Below are 15,394 nucleotides of genomic sequence, written 5' to 3'. Positions count from 1 at the left end.
GGAAGGAATTTCTGTAGGTATCTCGATTTAATTATGCTCCAAAGACTAAAATAACGGAGACAAAGACCCGTGACATGAGGTAGTAACGCTTTAATAAGTTAGTTTAGTAAAGACATTTTAACCAATCAAATCGCAGTGCGTATAAATCAACCCCGCCCCGATCACACCAAGCACAGCGTGACTGTTCAGACACAAAGCACATCATCATTGAGCGAGTAGGAGGCAGAAAAACAGCCGACTGTAGCTTTACAAAAAAGAAAAAAGAAGAAGAAGAATCGTTGTTTCACTCAGACAGCGGCTCTATATTTGTTATCGTCTATTATGTGTACCTGCTGCTTAGACTCAAAGAAACCCTCTTTCATTGTTGCTCTCTGGACTTTTATCCTGTGCTCGGAGTTCATTGTCAGGACTCCTGTTCAAGGTAAACGGATATATTTACTAAACAACCTCAGCATCAGTATGTGTTTAGATCGGCATCGTAACTGTTACATTTTTGGAAACTTTAATGGGCCGAATTCAGTATCACTACTTTACTGTGTTTTAATGAAAGTGATGATAGCTATGAGTGAGTTACTCTGACAGTAAAGAAAGCTTCAAACTTGATGATGATTCTCCGTTAAGTTCTGCACTCGTAATGAGCGACCCTTTTTCTCTCACGTTTGCGCGTTCATGTAGATTTAATGTGAAGAAACGTTAAATAATCGAACATTAAAAATCAAATCTTATCTGAATATGAGTGTCCTGTCTTTGTGTTGAGATCTAACGGAGTTCAAACAGCGTTTATTTAAAGCTGGACTTTGTGTTATGGTTGTCTAGCAACCGATAGACGCTTAAACATACAGAACGTACAGAACAGCAAGAGATGTCGGGTTACGATCGATGAAAGATGATTTATTATTAGGAAAATATTGACATTGGAGCAGAATTACAAAGTCCTAATAGCTGTTTAGTTTTTCTGAAGATATATTTGACTTAAAACTCTCTTTTATTTTCTTTTTAAGCGCCAAAAAACGAGGTTTAGATTTAGAAAATGCATATTTATTTATTATAAAGTATCTTTTATTATAGTATTATAAAGTAGACTCTCAGTATTAAATATGGGAAAAAACAAGAAAAACCCCAGACACTGAAGCAGTGCTGAAAGCTTCAAATAATCTGATAATAATTTGTCTTATCTGATTTATATAAGTTGATTTGATTTATAAAAGATTTATAAAAGATGAACCTGTCAGAGTGGTTTGTGACTTCTTCATCTCTTTCTGGTTGTGAGGTTAGTGATTCAGCACCTCCTCATGTTTTAGTAACTTGAACTCATCATTTATGCTTTGATGATTTCAGTTTGTAGACGTTTCTCCCAGAAGCAGCTGTTCTCTGTATTTCCTGTCAACAATAAAAATTCATACGAAGCTAGAAGAACAACAAGCTGACTGCTTTATTAAATCCGCTGACACTGCATGCATCTCATCTACAGGCAACAGCTGCTATTTTTAATTTAAACCAATGAGTGGGATAGAGAGAAAAGTCAGAGCGTTGTATGTGTGCTTACTGCAGTGCACAGACTCACATTATAACAGGTTAAAAGTGAGACAAATGTAATTACGGTTTAAAATCATGAATCACTGAAATCATTGAAAGATGGAAGTCAAGTGATGAGACTTGCTACTCAGCACTGAAGGCTTAAAGCTGAGACCCAACCACTCGCAGCAGCTGGCTGCACCTCCCTGAGCCTGGTTCTGGGAGAAGTTTCGTTTTGTTAAAAGGGAGTTTTTTCATTCCACTGTTGGCAAGTGGTTGCTCATAAGAAGAGTCAGATTGTTGGTGTTTCTCCAGAAAAAGCGCTTTGAGAGGACCATTTTTTAAATTTTGGCACAATATATATATAAAACTGAACTGAACTGAATCTCTTCACCAAGTATTTGGGAAAATAAGGACTTTTTTAATGCAAAAAACACTCCTGTCATCTCAAGCACAACAACTCAAACTATGTTCAGGTCTTCAGTGTGTAACCCTGTAGGGGTCTGTGGGGGTTCAGGAGGTTTAGTTTTCGTTCTGTTTCCAGCTGTTATGGTGATTGGTTCAAGTCTTCCAATCTTTGCCGCTCCGGGTGATGATGTCATCCTGCCGTGTCACCTGAAGCCCATGTTCGATGTCCAGGGTCTGACGGTGGAGTGGTCCAAACCCGACCTGAAGCCCGACCCGTCGGACCGGCTGAGCCGAGTGGAGTACGTTCACCTGTACAGGGACAGGAAGGAGGTCCCCGACATGAAGATGGCCTCGTACTTCAGGAGGACGGAGCTGTTCATGGACGCCATGAAACACGGGAACATTTCACTGAAGATCCTGAACGTGTCGGAGGAAGACAACGGCAGATACAGATGCTTCATCCCCAAGCTGAGGAGCAGAGTGAAAGCTGCTGTTGTTGAACTTGTAGTCGGTGAGAAGATTTGTTTTGTTTATTACTCATTTCCAATTTTTTTTCCAAATTTCACAAACAGATTTTTATTCTACTGGTTTTTGTGGTGTGTTGGTTTTTTTTTTTAGATCCAAACTATGCTAAAAACCTAACGACAGACAGGCCACTGCATCCCAAAATCCTCCAAACTCCAGATCCTCAGGACACGACTCCAAGAAATAGTGAGAGTCCAACAGTCCAACTTTCTTCTACATCATTTCCATTTGAGGCATATTTTTAGTAAAACGTTTTCCTACATCAGCAGGTCGGTCCAGGGTCTCTGTGGTCGTTGTTATCTTTGCCTTTATATCAGTTGTGGCTGTCGCTGCTTTTGCTTCATGTTTCTCTGACCTTCTTCAGCAAAGACTAAATGTAAGACAGAAAGAAACAAACACAAACTTATTGTTGCTTCTTGTGTCGTCACACTGACTCATTATTCAAAATCTTTCAACAGAAGCAACCAGAGGATGATGAGACACAAAGATAACAGTAACAATTCCATCTTACTGGATTTGGTATTGTTAGGTGTAAGTGGAGCTCTGAGAGTTCCTAGATCTTCAATCAGGTTGGGCATTCAAACCAGCAGCCACAGGGAGACACTCGGTTCCAGCAGGACTAAGATCCATCATCATGTCACTTCTACAAAAGGATGTGAGTCTGATTTGGGTTTGAATCTTGACGCCTCACCTGAACACCTGAGTGAAGTACATTTATAGAGCCCGAAAACAATTCCAAAATAAAGTGTTGCAGTACTCTGCAAAACGTAACACTAAACTCATTTTATATTTAGATTAAATGAATAACAGGGAAATTTCAAATGTAAGTGGGTTGTGAAGCAATAAAGCAATGGCTCTTGGATTTAAATGTGGCCTATGAGGAGGTAATGTTTTCCAAAGTGTTTCCCCCATAGACTCTTTTTGGTTAAAACATTTCACTGTGGAAAACACTGAAGGTTTTATTCAAGGTTAAAAATTAATTCCAGGTTTGTTTCCTGGTGGTTATAAAGAGCTCTGGTCAGTGGAAAAACCCTCCCTGCCTAGTTTGAAATGTCAGGTTACAGTTAAACCATTATACTCTGTTTTCTTGTAATTAATTCTAGAGTTACTGGAAATGCAGTATGATCAGCTGGTTTCAACATATCTTTAATATGTGGTCTCATTGTGTAGCTCCAGTAGATAATAGCTTTTGTATTTTTATTGTATTTATTTATTTAATTATTTATTATCTAGCTTTAGCTGTGACTGTGATCAAGTGCTGGCCAGTGTGCTTTGAAAACATCACCTACGTAAAATGATAGATTCAGCAAGGCTGTTTGGTTTGGAAGGTTGTCCAGGATTATCCCAGCGTCCACTACACATCACACCGTGTGGATATTCTGACGATTGTAAACGCATCAGCAGGCTTTGAAGTGACAAAAACAGGACTTATGGAGTTCATATTAAGAAATCTTTTGTTCTATTGACTGTATTGTGCAAATGCAGTGTTTGGTAGCACATTTGATGAGATCCGATTGTTTTTGTTACTTCACGTGTTTTTTTGTTTTGTTTTTTTCTACTCAGTGAAAACTGAACTACAAGTTGATGACTTGAAGTACAGAAAGACCTCCTTTACTGTGTTCATGTACTCCAGCACTTTGTCAGATGTGTGTGCACACTAATATAGTCATTCCTTCATTTAACCACTTGTACTTAAAAGACATTTTGTGAGGTCTGTTTTTCAGTTTAGAAATTTAAGTTTAAAACGAATGACTAATTTATTACATTTACTTTGAATATCTGTATATCGCTAATGTAATTGATCCTTTTCTTACATACAACCACTATCAGTCTTTTTTCTTTAGCCCCTCACTGATAACTCTTCCCTACCACCCAGAGCCTTTTTCAACTCATATCTGAACTCTATGAAACATTCTTCAACTTCCACTCTGAACTCCTTGGCTCTCCCTTCACTTGTTTCCTCTTCTAACTGGCATCAAACTCCATGGCTGTCTTATGATACACAAAAATCCAATCTGATACTGTATACTTGAAAAGACAACACAAATTTTACAGTACAGTGTTATATACAGTATTAAGTAAACTATATATAAAGTATTTTTGTAGAGTAAGAGATTTAAAAAATGTGTTTGTGACAGTGGGCAGTGGGCTGACAATGGATAGCTGAGTGAATTTGAAACAATGTATAATTCTTGACTTGTTTGATTTTTAGGTTTTTATGAGAATTTCAGGGAGATTTAACACTCCTTACCTGGTTGTTTATCTGCTCTCTGGATTGTATCATGCTGCTGATCTTTTTGCGTGTCATTTGAGTTTTTTCAGCAATCGTTAGTGTGTTTTCCGTCGTATTACCTGTTGGCATCTTGTTTTAGTTTTGCGTGAACAACATAACAGCACCTTCCCAGAATGTATCCCCCGTCTGCCCTACCCTCACACACAGCTGAGGGTCCAACTTTGAGAATCACTACCTCACATGATCATTTATATATTTTCTGTCTGGCTGCACACTGCTGACAGAGGACCTGTCACGCTGCTCCTGCCTTAACTTTTCCATCAGATGCGTGCTATGTGCAGATGTTGATTCCAGCTGTTCTTCAGCTTGAAATAACCTTCATACAGCTGCTACATGTGGACTAAAAAAAAATCGGTATTTTTAATGAGTTTAGTAAAAGTGTTTGTTTTTCTTATTATCATGTGAGAGATGTCAGCATCTCAACACAGACTCAAACCAGCAACCTGCAGTTTATAACTCTGCTAATCATGTCCCACCCAAGATACCCACATGGCTTTGGCAAAGTAGATCCAGCCCTGCTGAAGCTTTTCAACAACATCTGTGCACTCAAAGTGGTGACATATTTAAAGGATTTTAATGATTTCAAGGCAGGAGTGCAAAAAGATATCAGCAGGGACATTTAGAAGGCCGACCAGCTGATGTACAATGAATTCAATGACAAAAAGGTTCATTTAAAATAAAAACACAGCTTATCATCAAGTATTTCCTTATTTACGGAAATATGGAACGTTGACAGGCTAATCACATGGCTCAGCACGGAAACACCACATGCACAGCTGTTACAGTATTAATATAGATCCCCCACCTGCACAAACATCCTGTTTTCTTTATTTGATTCCTGACGAAAGGGTTTTTACACTGTACACCCTACATGTGGTTACATCAGTTTCACAGTGAGCATGTTTGCATTAACCTTCGAAAACCTGAACCACAAAATATTTGCCATAAATTTCCTTTTTTAATAGTGTTTATTGAAACTTTTGTCATTTTTTTAAAGCAAGAGAGAAATTGAATATCAGTTTACATTCATAAGTTTTTCATTTCTATCATTTTTTCTAACTTTCTGCATTTTTATGCCATTTATAGCTCACAGTAGCACTGCATGTGTCCTACTGTACACATCAGGTTTTTCAGGTGGGAAAAAAAAATCACACTGATGATGCTGAGGTCTCAAAAACTCAAATCAAATCTGACACACTTGATACAGCAGGGTTAAGAAATTTCTGCTGTGTAAATGTCTTTTAGTAAACCATGTGTAGTGTTTTTAAATGTTTACCAAAAGGAACATGATGGGACTTTCTTAATGGGATGTTATTTCAACTCCATACTTTCTTAAAAAAACAAAACAAAACACATGTCATGTTAATGAATATCAATTTTATTTTTGAATGTTGATCCATATTATTTGGAAATGAGACAAACATATATAAGTATTTTCACGTACATTTTTAAGGCTGTTTTGGTTTAAAACAATTGTGTTGGTCCGCCACACAAGAGTAAATATTTATTGAGTTTTATACTGTAAAATAAGCGGTGCAACCTATGTTACATTAATCGTCTTTTGGTGGAGAGAGACAGGCCATATTCAAAAGTTGTCTTTTAAATCAGCGATACTGACACGTTTGTTTGTTTGCTTGTGTAAAGAACTGCAAAATACCAAACTCCTGACTGAATCATGACAGTTGTCAGCTACTGTTCCTGAATCACAAGACGGGGTGTTTGGCTGACTTTACTTCCTCATACTGAGGAGTTGGAGACGAAGTCAAAGAGGCAAGGTTCAGATGTGCAAAGGAGGGATGCTGAAGATGGAGGAGCAAGTAAAGAGAAGAGCCACAGAGTAGATTGATGGATGTAGTGAAGGCCATGCAGAGGGTTGGTGCGGCAGAGATCAGGTGAGATGGAGGCAGATGATCTGCTGTGGCGACCCCTAGAGGTGGCAGCTGGAAGAAGAAGAAAAAGAACCGAGTTTCAATAACCAAACAAACAACTATGTGAACTGTGGTTAATTTGATCATCTGACACTTACATAATCGGCCAAAGAGTGCATTATGGGTCACAACCATCACAATTTCCTCACGTCTAGATTTTACCACTGGAGTGTAAATAAATAAACAACAAACATAAATTCTTGAAGACATTGCTTTGGTATCTTATAATCTCGTGTTTCTCTGTTTCTCTTACATTTTACTTCCTAATAAATTATTGGAATGTTCAAAATATCGTCGTTGTCATTAACAGTGTGTGATGCGACTGCACATTCAATTCTCCATCTTGGGATTATTTTCTTTTGCTGAGGCATGCACTGTGCAGCGATTTGGGACCTGGAGTAACAATGGAGTTGCGGTATTTGTCCTAATCAATTTTGAGGAAATTCATTAAGCTGTATTCTAACTCTGATAGACTATACTACACGCTACTATGTCACTGATCATTACAACACAGCTTCAGTCATACTGTTTCATGACACATGGCGCAAACTCAGTAAACTTCAGTCCCAGAGCCGCAAACTGGAACTATGGGACTTTGTAAAATGGATCAATTGAAAAATGCGCGATTAACATAAAGGAGAAAGCGGGGGTAACCTGGGGCCTGTTCTTCGTACCTCGCTAAGTAAGTTAGCCGGATTTGAATGTTGACGATTTCGCGTGATCAGGGGCCTGTTCTTCGTACCTCGCTTACTACATCCAAGATCAAATGACACATCCAAGATCAAATCATCGCGCTAACTTTGAGCTCGCTAATCCGGTTCTCCGAACACACCTGTTGTTGACGATTAGTATAGCTGGATGAAGTAATCTGAGATCACTGGGTGGCTTAAAAGGGGCTACGCATCGATAGTAGAAACATTGATCGGCAACCCTGTGATTGGTCGGCGAAGATGGCGAAGGAGTGCGCACAGTATTTCACGGCAGCAGACCAAGAACTCTTGATTGAGGGATATCAGGAGTTTCAGAGTTTAATTAAAACGCAGGGGAACACTGCAAAGGCTGCAAAAGCAAGGAGAGAGGGCTGGCAGAAAGTTGCTGACAAATTAAACTCGTAAGTGATCCGTGATATTACATTATATCATGTGATATTATATTATACCACATTATATTATATTACATCATATCCTCTTTCACATTAGAGCCACAACAGGACCCACTAGAACATGGGAAAAAGTAAAAGTGAAATATAAGAATATTCTACAGAATGGTAATATTTATCACTTATATTGCTTTTAGTCTATGACAAGAGACCCTGAAATAATCTGTTTGTTTGTTTATAACAGCAACCAAGAAAAGGGCAGAGCAAATAAAGACAGGTGGTGGTCCTGCACCCCCTCGTCACACCCCTTTTTGTACTGTGACATTTATTGACATTGTGGGTTTTTTTGTGTGTAGTTTGACATAACACTCCATCACTTTTACCTGTTCCCATGCAAGGGGTGACTGAAGCATGCACAGTAAGTCGGGAGTAAGTATATACAGTACAGTAAGTATATATAGAGAGAGAGAGAGAGAGAGAGAGAGAGAAAGTAAATAATACCCTCACAGGAGAATCGATATCTCTCTATGAGCACACCGTCGCGCTGAGCTAAAGGATCCCGTCTATCCCGCAATATACGCTAAATTCTGTAAACTCTCCTTATCAATCTTGCACCTTCCTTGCTCGCGTACAAACGGACAGGACATGGCTGCGACAGACTTCCCAAATCCACCTTCGCTTTTTTAGCCGTGGTCTGTCATCTTGATTGCACGTAGTAATTTACTATTACTACTCTAAAATATGAATTACATCTGACATGATCTACTACATGTAATAGAATGATTAATAGTACATTTCCCTTTTTTTCGGAAATGACCTGTATGTATCTGTATGAAATCAATAAAAGAATCAAATACATTATCTTTAGTTACATTGATAATATTTATTTATGGTAAAACAGTGGCGAAATATCGCTCTTGCTTTCATATAACTGCAGCGGACATACCTGAGAGGCCGCGATCTAATCCTGTTTACATAAAGTAAACCTGCTCCCGAGCAGGTTTACGCTTACGGATCTGTTGCTATGACAGCAAGTCCCAGATGAGCTTCGGAGAACCGAACGATCCAAGATCACGCGAAATCGTCAACATTCAAATCCGGCTAACTTACTTAGCGAGGTACGAAGAACAGGCCCCAGTTATATAAGAAGGTTGTTGTTTTGTAGTCATGACGACCAAGATCACTCTACGTAATGGGAAAAAATGCATGACGACATGACGTCTAATAAGAACGTCTCTCTGAGAGCCACTCAGCAGTCGTTTAGAGGAACGGAGGAAGTCAGAGTCGCTCTGTTAGTCTTCTGCACTTGTTACTATGCGCTGGTTCAGTTCGTCTTCTTACGCTTTTCCACTGTGGACTTTAATCCTGTGCTCGGCTTTCTTAATCGCACCTGTTCAAGGTAAACCGATGTTTTACTTAGACGCTACTCTTAGCTTAAAGCTACAATGTAACTTTTACTCACATTAAAGGAATTTTGATCAAGCCGAATTCACTGTTCGCACTTTATCTTTTATATGCGTCGCTGTTGACAGCCGTCAGTGAATTACTTACGTGAGACGATCCATAGGCAGCCTCTGCAATGATAATGACCGACCTTTTTCTCTTAAGTTCGGTCACTGTACAGAGGTTTAATGTTCACACATATGAAGGGTGCTCATATATTCGGACAGTAAAAGTGAAATGTTATCGGAAGCTATGACTGCGATGTGTGTATTCATATGTAATGAAGACAGTGCAGTTAAACCATTCTCAGCAATGCTGCAAACTCTGACACGATACTAAGCAAATGCAGTATTACATATACGTTTAACTTCCAGTAGCACCTTATGTACTTTAATGGGAGGGGACTATGTCATGATTTATGATGTGAATTGTTCATAGTTGGTTGGTCCAGAGTTGAAATATTCTTAGCTATGTTACCTTGAGTTATTCCACTTTAAGTTCTTTTATCTCTACCTTTTACCAACATGTTGTGGAGATGTACACAGTCATTTGAAAATTTGACTTGATTTTTTCAAAGTGCAGAACAATGTTACAATAAAAGCACAGAGACTCGTGGGGCTGTTAATGATCTTCAGGTCTTCAGTCTGTAACTCTATAGGGGTCTGTGGGGGTTCAGGAGGTTTAATTTTCCATCTCTTTCCAGGTGAGGTTCTGATGATTGGTTCAAATCTTCCAATCATCGCCGCTCCTGGTGATGATGTCATCCTGCCGTGTCACCTGGAGCCCATGTTCGATGTCCAGGGTCTGACGGTGGAGTGGTCCAAACCCGACCTGAAGCCCGACCCGTCGGACCGGCTGAGCCGAGTGGAGTACGTTCACCTGTACAGGGACAGGAAGGAGGTCCCCGACATGAAGATGGCCTCGTACTTCAGGAGGACGGAGCTGTTCATGGACGCCATGAAACACGGGAACATTTCACTGAAGATCCTGAACGTGTCGGAGGAAGACAATGGCAGATACAGATGCTTTATCCCCAAGCTGAGGAGCAGAGTGAAAGCTGCTGTTGTTGAACTTGTAGTCGGTGAGAAGATTTGTTTTGGTGATGTTTGTGGTTCCAAACTCAAATTCAAACACTCTGATACTTGTTTTGTGTGTTTTTTCTATACTGTTACAAACTTTCAGTCTCAGTTTTACTAGCAGATTATAACTCTACTGGGTTTTTTTTTTTTTTGTATCTTTTAGATCCAAATGTTGCAAAAACCTCAACAATGGCACCACTACATCCCAGAAACTTCCAAACTCCAGATCCTCAGGACACGACTCCAACAAATGGTGAGAAAACAGTCCAACTCTTCTCTGCATCATCCCTGTTTGGGGTTTTGTGTATTTGTGGTGACCTTCTTGTCTTTTCTACTTCAGCAGGTCGATCCAGGGTCCCTGTGGTCGTCATTGTTGTCACCTTATTATTAGTTTTGGCTCTCGCTGGTTTTGCTGCATATTTCTCTCACCGCATTTTTCAGAAACTAAAAGTAAGAAACAAGCAAACAAACACAAACATGTTGTTCCTTCTTGTGCCATCAGACTGACTCATTATTCAACTTCTTTCAGCAGAAGCATCAAAAGGACGATGAGATACAAAAACAACCACTGCAAGTCTAGAAGTGTAGATCTTCAGTCAGATTGGGGATTCAAACCAGCAGCCACAGGGTGACACTCGGGCCCAGCAGCACCAAGATCATCATAAAGTCACTCCTACAAAAGGATGTGAGCCTGATTTGAATGGATCTAAACAGGAAATATTTCTTACAGAAGTCTTCAGTCAGAGTGGCTGCTGTCAGACTCTGGAGGATCTGCTTGGAAACATCAAGCAGTGAAACTGATGGATTTCCTCCTTCAATACAAAACTGTGAAGTTCAGCCTGGAGAAGAAACACTCCTCTGCTTCACTGTCAGCGTGTTTAATGAATATTTATTTAGTCTTTACCTCACTGGTTAAGGTGCACTTAAATCTCTCAGTGAGACCTCAAAGTGTCTCTGATGGACAAATTAAAATGAAAATGAAAACTGTTGGAAAATCACCAGTAGACTGTGAAGTACCAGGAACAGGATTTATGGAGCTCACATTAAGCACATTAACTTTAATGTCTCAGAGAAACTGAACTATAAGCTGAACACTAAGTAACTGCTGCACTTTATAAACAGAAAAGAGGCTGATTTATACTTTTTAAAGCTACAACTAATTTATTACATTTACTGTGAAACTTCCTGCTGGTTGGGACTCGATGCTCAGACTTTAACGTCATAGTCCGATTTGTGACTTTGTGCTTTCACTGCCTTTAAGTCAAAGTCAGTGTTTATGTCACAGACAGATGAGTGTGTGATGAAACAAGCTTAAACTTCAACACGAGAATAAAAACATTTAAATACTGACCTGAAAGAATTTCTTGGATTCTTTGATTTTCAAGCCTCTTCTTGACATTTTGTTACAATTTGTGTGTTTTCTTGTTTTTACAACTAATACCTCGTCCTATTAATTAATTTATGTAAGTTATGTATTTATTGTTGTCATGTGTCGTTTCCTGTTTGCATTTGATGATGTTTTCAAACATTTAAACCAAATGAACTGTTTAAAAACTTGTTTACTGTTGTTCCATGTTCTTGAATAACATCAGTAGTCTGTGAACATGATGACGAAATCAAATAAATCAGTAACAGTTTGTCATCACTGTGTCTGCTGTCTGTTTCTTCATCAGCTCTTCATCACACTCACTCTCATTTCACTGCTTTGTTTAACAGCACTGCTGAAAACTCATTTTATAGGTTAATAGTCTGTCGGTGACTGATCATGTGACTGTTTGTGTCTGTATGTTCTTAACAAATTAATCTTCAATGTGAGGCTTTAATTTGAACTGTGAAGCACTTTGTAACTCTGAGCTTTGAAAGGTTTACTATAAATGAAGTTATTATTATTCATGAAGGACGTGCAGAGCTCTTCTTTAGATGTTAACAGATACAGGTGTATCATTGTTAATGTTTTACAGTAACATGTTGTCAATGATTAAAGGGAACGAGATGTCAGAGGAACACAACAGGAACACGGTGATCGCAGCTGCTCCTCCAAAGGACACAACAGTTTCATAGGCTTGTAGATAGAAGACTCTGGGCTTACATCTCACTGCATCTGAGAGAGTGATTTACTGTGATTTGACACGCGTGTGTGCACGATGTTTAGATATCTTTGTGAGGACTGGTCCCCACGAGTTTTAAGGCATTTTTGAGATTAAAAATGTGGTTTTAGTGTCGGGGATTTGGGTTAAGCATTCATTTTTTATGGTTAACACTATATCAGTTAGGTGTGTGTGTGTGTGTGTGTGTGTGTGTGTGTGGCACAGTCCAGATGTTGTCTGTGGACTTAATTGGTCAGAAGGACCAAAGCAAACATTCAGAAAACGTCTGACTTTAACATGTATGATGTAATAAATGTGATATTAATTATGCTGTCATTGACAAACACAGACTCACAGAGCTATCACATATCAGTCATATGTGATTGAGTTAAAAAGAAGTCATGAGAATCATTGTTATATGTTGTAATCATAAAGAGAAGCAGTGTATTGATGTCATGTTAAAGTGTATCCACATGTGACTGAGCTGATGAGAGAGAGAGAGTCACACTGAAGTGCAGTAGAGCTTATAGCTGGGTGAGATCTTAATGTTTAACCTTTGCTTCAAATCATGCCATAAATAACACATTAGTTCATCCTGAGTGATCTGGGTTAGAGTCACGTTCAGTCATGTGATGACATCATGATCGATCATAGTGGGGATGCCCACAGCGAGACTTAATTACTGGGAATTAGTGGGATTCCCTCCCTCTGGTCTACCTCCCCCTTCTTCTGCTTATGAACCCAGGTGGAAAGACCCCCACATTCCCCACTTCTGATTTTTAGCTCTGCTTCTCAAAACAGTCCTCAGCTCAAGCAGCAATAAAATCACACTTTCACTTTCAGCAGAGGGGGCGCTGCTTCAGTCCATGATCAGGATCTGATTCTAATTCTCCTTTTTAACCTGTGTGGACTTTTAACAGGAGCAAAACTTCCCTAAATTTCATTCTTTTAGCCTAAAGTTTGCCAAAAAACACATAAAAAAGGAAACTATTTTAAACATTTATACTGTTGGTGCTTCAGATGTTTGTACATCGAGGCTTTTTCTGACCTGGATCTATGGAGATGGATGTTAGATCCATCCATTAGCACTGATTCTGTCATGACAGCAGTTCTGTGTTTGTTTAAGTGCTTTTAATTATTATGTTTAATTACTGTCAGAGACAAACTTCAGGAAAACCAGTGCAGGTGTTACAATAACAGCAACTTCCTGAAAGCCGTTCAATACAAATATAAATAAGTTAAAAAAAAATAATTATGAATTAAACTAAGTTCACCGAGTCTCAGTAAACTTGATTATCGACGTCTCATCGGGCAAACACTAAAAATAAATGTAACACACACACACACACAGATTGGAGGTCTCACCAACCGTCTCAGCTGTGGGGAAAAAATGAAAACTAATAAAACTCTAAAAGATCATTTAATAGTACAATAATGATAAAAATAGAAGGATAAACAGGCCAGTGTCACACTAACAAAATGGATAAAACACACAGTCCAAGTCCAGAGCCAGCTACACCACGAGTCACACTTTACATGTTGATCTGTCCTCTAAGACCCACCACCCTGTAAGTTGAGCCATCCCGGCCTCAGCAAACCAACTCTGTTTACAAAGTGTGTGTTACACTGTAGTGAAAGCTGTGGGGGAAAAGCAGAACTAAAACCAGGTGATAGAAAACACAGAAAAGTGTCAGTTGTGGTTTTCATGTTGGACCTTTTAAAAAATATTTGGCTTTTCTGTTCCTGTTTCTTTGCTCCTGGTGAACTTCTCAGCAAAGGTGATCTGAAGAAGATGCCTGTAAACGTCATTAATGATGGACAAAGTGAGGCTCAAATCCATCTCACAGCGACACCTCCTGGCCAATGTGGGCATCACATCTTGATGATGCCCAAAGTGACACAAAAAAGCTCGCGCCAACTCCAATAAGTATGATCAACACGTTTTGGAGAAATCGTCCTACAAACAAGGAACTACAAATATGGAGGCTGTGACTGTAGGCACTGTTTTCTCCCTCTGGTAACATTTATGAGGCTGTTTCAGTTGCTTAGTAACTCAGTGCAAGGTCCAACGGAAACAGCCCATAAATAAAGTATACTGAGCAAACACTGCTGTGGTTACTGTGATAACCAGGCAGGTTTTTCGCTGTGTTTTGGATTCAGCCAGCTTTGTTTTTTTCTGCCACCTTGCTCACAGCCTTGGTGGGGGGGGGGCCCTCAAAGCTTGGATGTGATTGGTTGACTTTAAGCTTTCTGGGATTTAGTGTCATCAGGTTTGTTCTGCACACTACCAAGAAAAGCTTAGTGTTAGGTTTTATTTTCAAATAATTCATAAATAAGTATTTAAAATAAATAAATGCCCCAATGTCTTTTCCTTCTTTAAAAGACGCAAATTTTTTCCAAGTTCAGCTTTGTATCATCTTTCATGTCTCTGCAGCTTCCAGTCTGCAATGACAACCACAACAAGTTTAATAATAAATAAATAAAGCTGAGAACACATCACTTTAATTCCGAGTTACCACATACCTGAACCAATGACTTGGTGGTGATCCAGGGTAGGATAGCACAGCCCTCTGAGATAACAGCAGGATTTGAGAGTCCGTGTCTGTGCCAATAACAATCCAAATAAAGTCATTGATGAGACTGAGACTGTCTTCCTGTGATAGTGAGAGTGATAGTATGAAAGCATGCAAACGCCGCCCTGAAACTTCCATTACATCACCAGGTCACTCCTATTTATAAACAATGATAATGTCATCAAGGAAATAAGGAAATGACTGAGTGAGTTTACAGTGTTTATGCTGTGAGAGCTCAATGTAGCCAGATGGGCTACTCACTCGCTCGTTTGTCACGTGACTAGTTAAGTGAGGTTGACACGCACCTGTACGTTAATTGCAGGGTGGTGCTGCTCATATACGGCGACGTAGGTTTCCTCCCTTGCCTCCTGCAAGCAGCATTGCGAGCGGATACATCTTCAGGATAAATCGGGTGGTCTTGGTCGGGCTACACCACAGCCACAG

General features: G+C 39.4%; 2 protein-coding genes and 2 long non-coding RNA genes across 8 annotated transcripts; 2 read left to right on the top strand and 2 right to left on the bottom strand.

Annotated features, from left to right (window-relative positions):
* The first annotated feature begins 205 nt into the window (after positions 1 to 205).
* LOC112841667 (myelin-oligodendrocyte glycoprotein-like) lies at positions 206 to 6,953 on the top strand. Of its 3 annotated transcripts, XR_003215531.1 has the most exons (6): positions 206 to 421; positions 2,060 to 2,434; positions 2,542 to 2,634; positions 2,715 to 2,824; positions 2,907 to 3,103; positions 3,682 to 6,953. XR_003215531.1 is itself a non-coding variant. In XM_019354227.2 (5 exons), exons 1-5 carry the CDS (start codon positions 322 to 324, stop codon positions 2,937 to 2,939), a joined length of 708 nt encoding a protein of 235 aa, XP_019209772.1. In that variant the 5' UTR covers positions 206 to 321; the 3' UTR covers positions 2,940 to 6,953. The 3 variants fall into 3 exon arrangements, 2 of the variants coding, with proteins under 2 accessions (XP_019209772.1, XP_019209771.1); XM_019354227.2 differs by having other exon boundaries at positions 2,718 to 2,824; positions 2,907 to 6,953; XM_019354226.2 differs by having other exon boundaries at positions 2,907 to 6,953.
* LOC106096866 (uncharacterized) lies at positions 6,102 to 7,380 on the bottom strand. Its single transcript, XR_001223214.2, has 2 exons — positions 6,923 to 7,380; positions 6,102 to 6,833 (listed from the first exon to the last, which is right to left on the bottom strand). It is a non-coding gene; the product is annotated as an uncharacterized LOC106096866 (long non-coding RNA).
* A 1,633-nt stretch (positions 7,381 to 9,013) lies between these two features.
* On the top strand, positions 9,014 to 11,934 carry LOC106096485 (myelin-oligodendrocyte glycoprotein). Of its 3 annotated transcripts, none has more exons than XM_025901710.1 (5): positions 9,014 to 9,167; positions 9,915 to 10,292; positions 10,454 to 10,543; positions 10,634 to 10,740; positions 10,820 to 11,934. In XM_025901710.1, the coding sequence occupies exons 1-5, from the start codon at positions 9,083 to 9,085 to the stop codon at positions 10,868 to 10,870; spliced, it is 711 nt and encodes a 236-aa protein (XP_025757495.1). In that variant the 5' UTR covers positions 9,014 to 9,082; the 3' UTR covers positions 10,871 to 11,934. The 3 variants fall into 3 exon arrangements, with proteins under 3 accessions (XP_025757495.1, XP_019209770.1, XP_019209775.1); XM_019354225.2 differs by having other exon boundaries at positions 10,631 to 10,740; XM_019354230.2 differs by lacking the exon at positions 10,820 to 11,934 and having other exon boundaries at positions 10,454 to 10,511; positions 10,547 to 10,658.
* A 2,248-nt stretch (positions 11,935 to 14,182) lies between these two features.
* LOC112843328 (uncharacterized) lies at positions 14,183 to 15,394 on the bottom strand. Its single transcript, XR_003215622.1, has 2 exons — positions 14,901 to 15,394; positions 14,183 to 14,819 (listed from the first exon to the last, which is right to left on the bottom strand). It is a non-coding gene; the product is annotated as an uncharacterized LOC112843328 (long non-coding RNA).

The sequence above is a fragment of the Oreochromis niloticus genome, linkage group LG3 (genome assembly GCF_001858045.2).
Source record: "Oreochromis niloticus isolate F11D_XX linkage group LG3, O_niloticus_UMD_NMBU, whole genome shotgun sequence".
Classification (NCBI taxonomy): Eukaryota; Metazoa; Chordata; class Actinopteri; order Cichliformes; family Cichlidae; genus Oreochromis; species Oreochromis niloticus.
The sequence above is the reverse complement of the archived record's forward strand: the minus strand, read 5'-3'. Positions and strand labels throughout refer to the sequence as shown.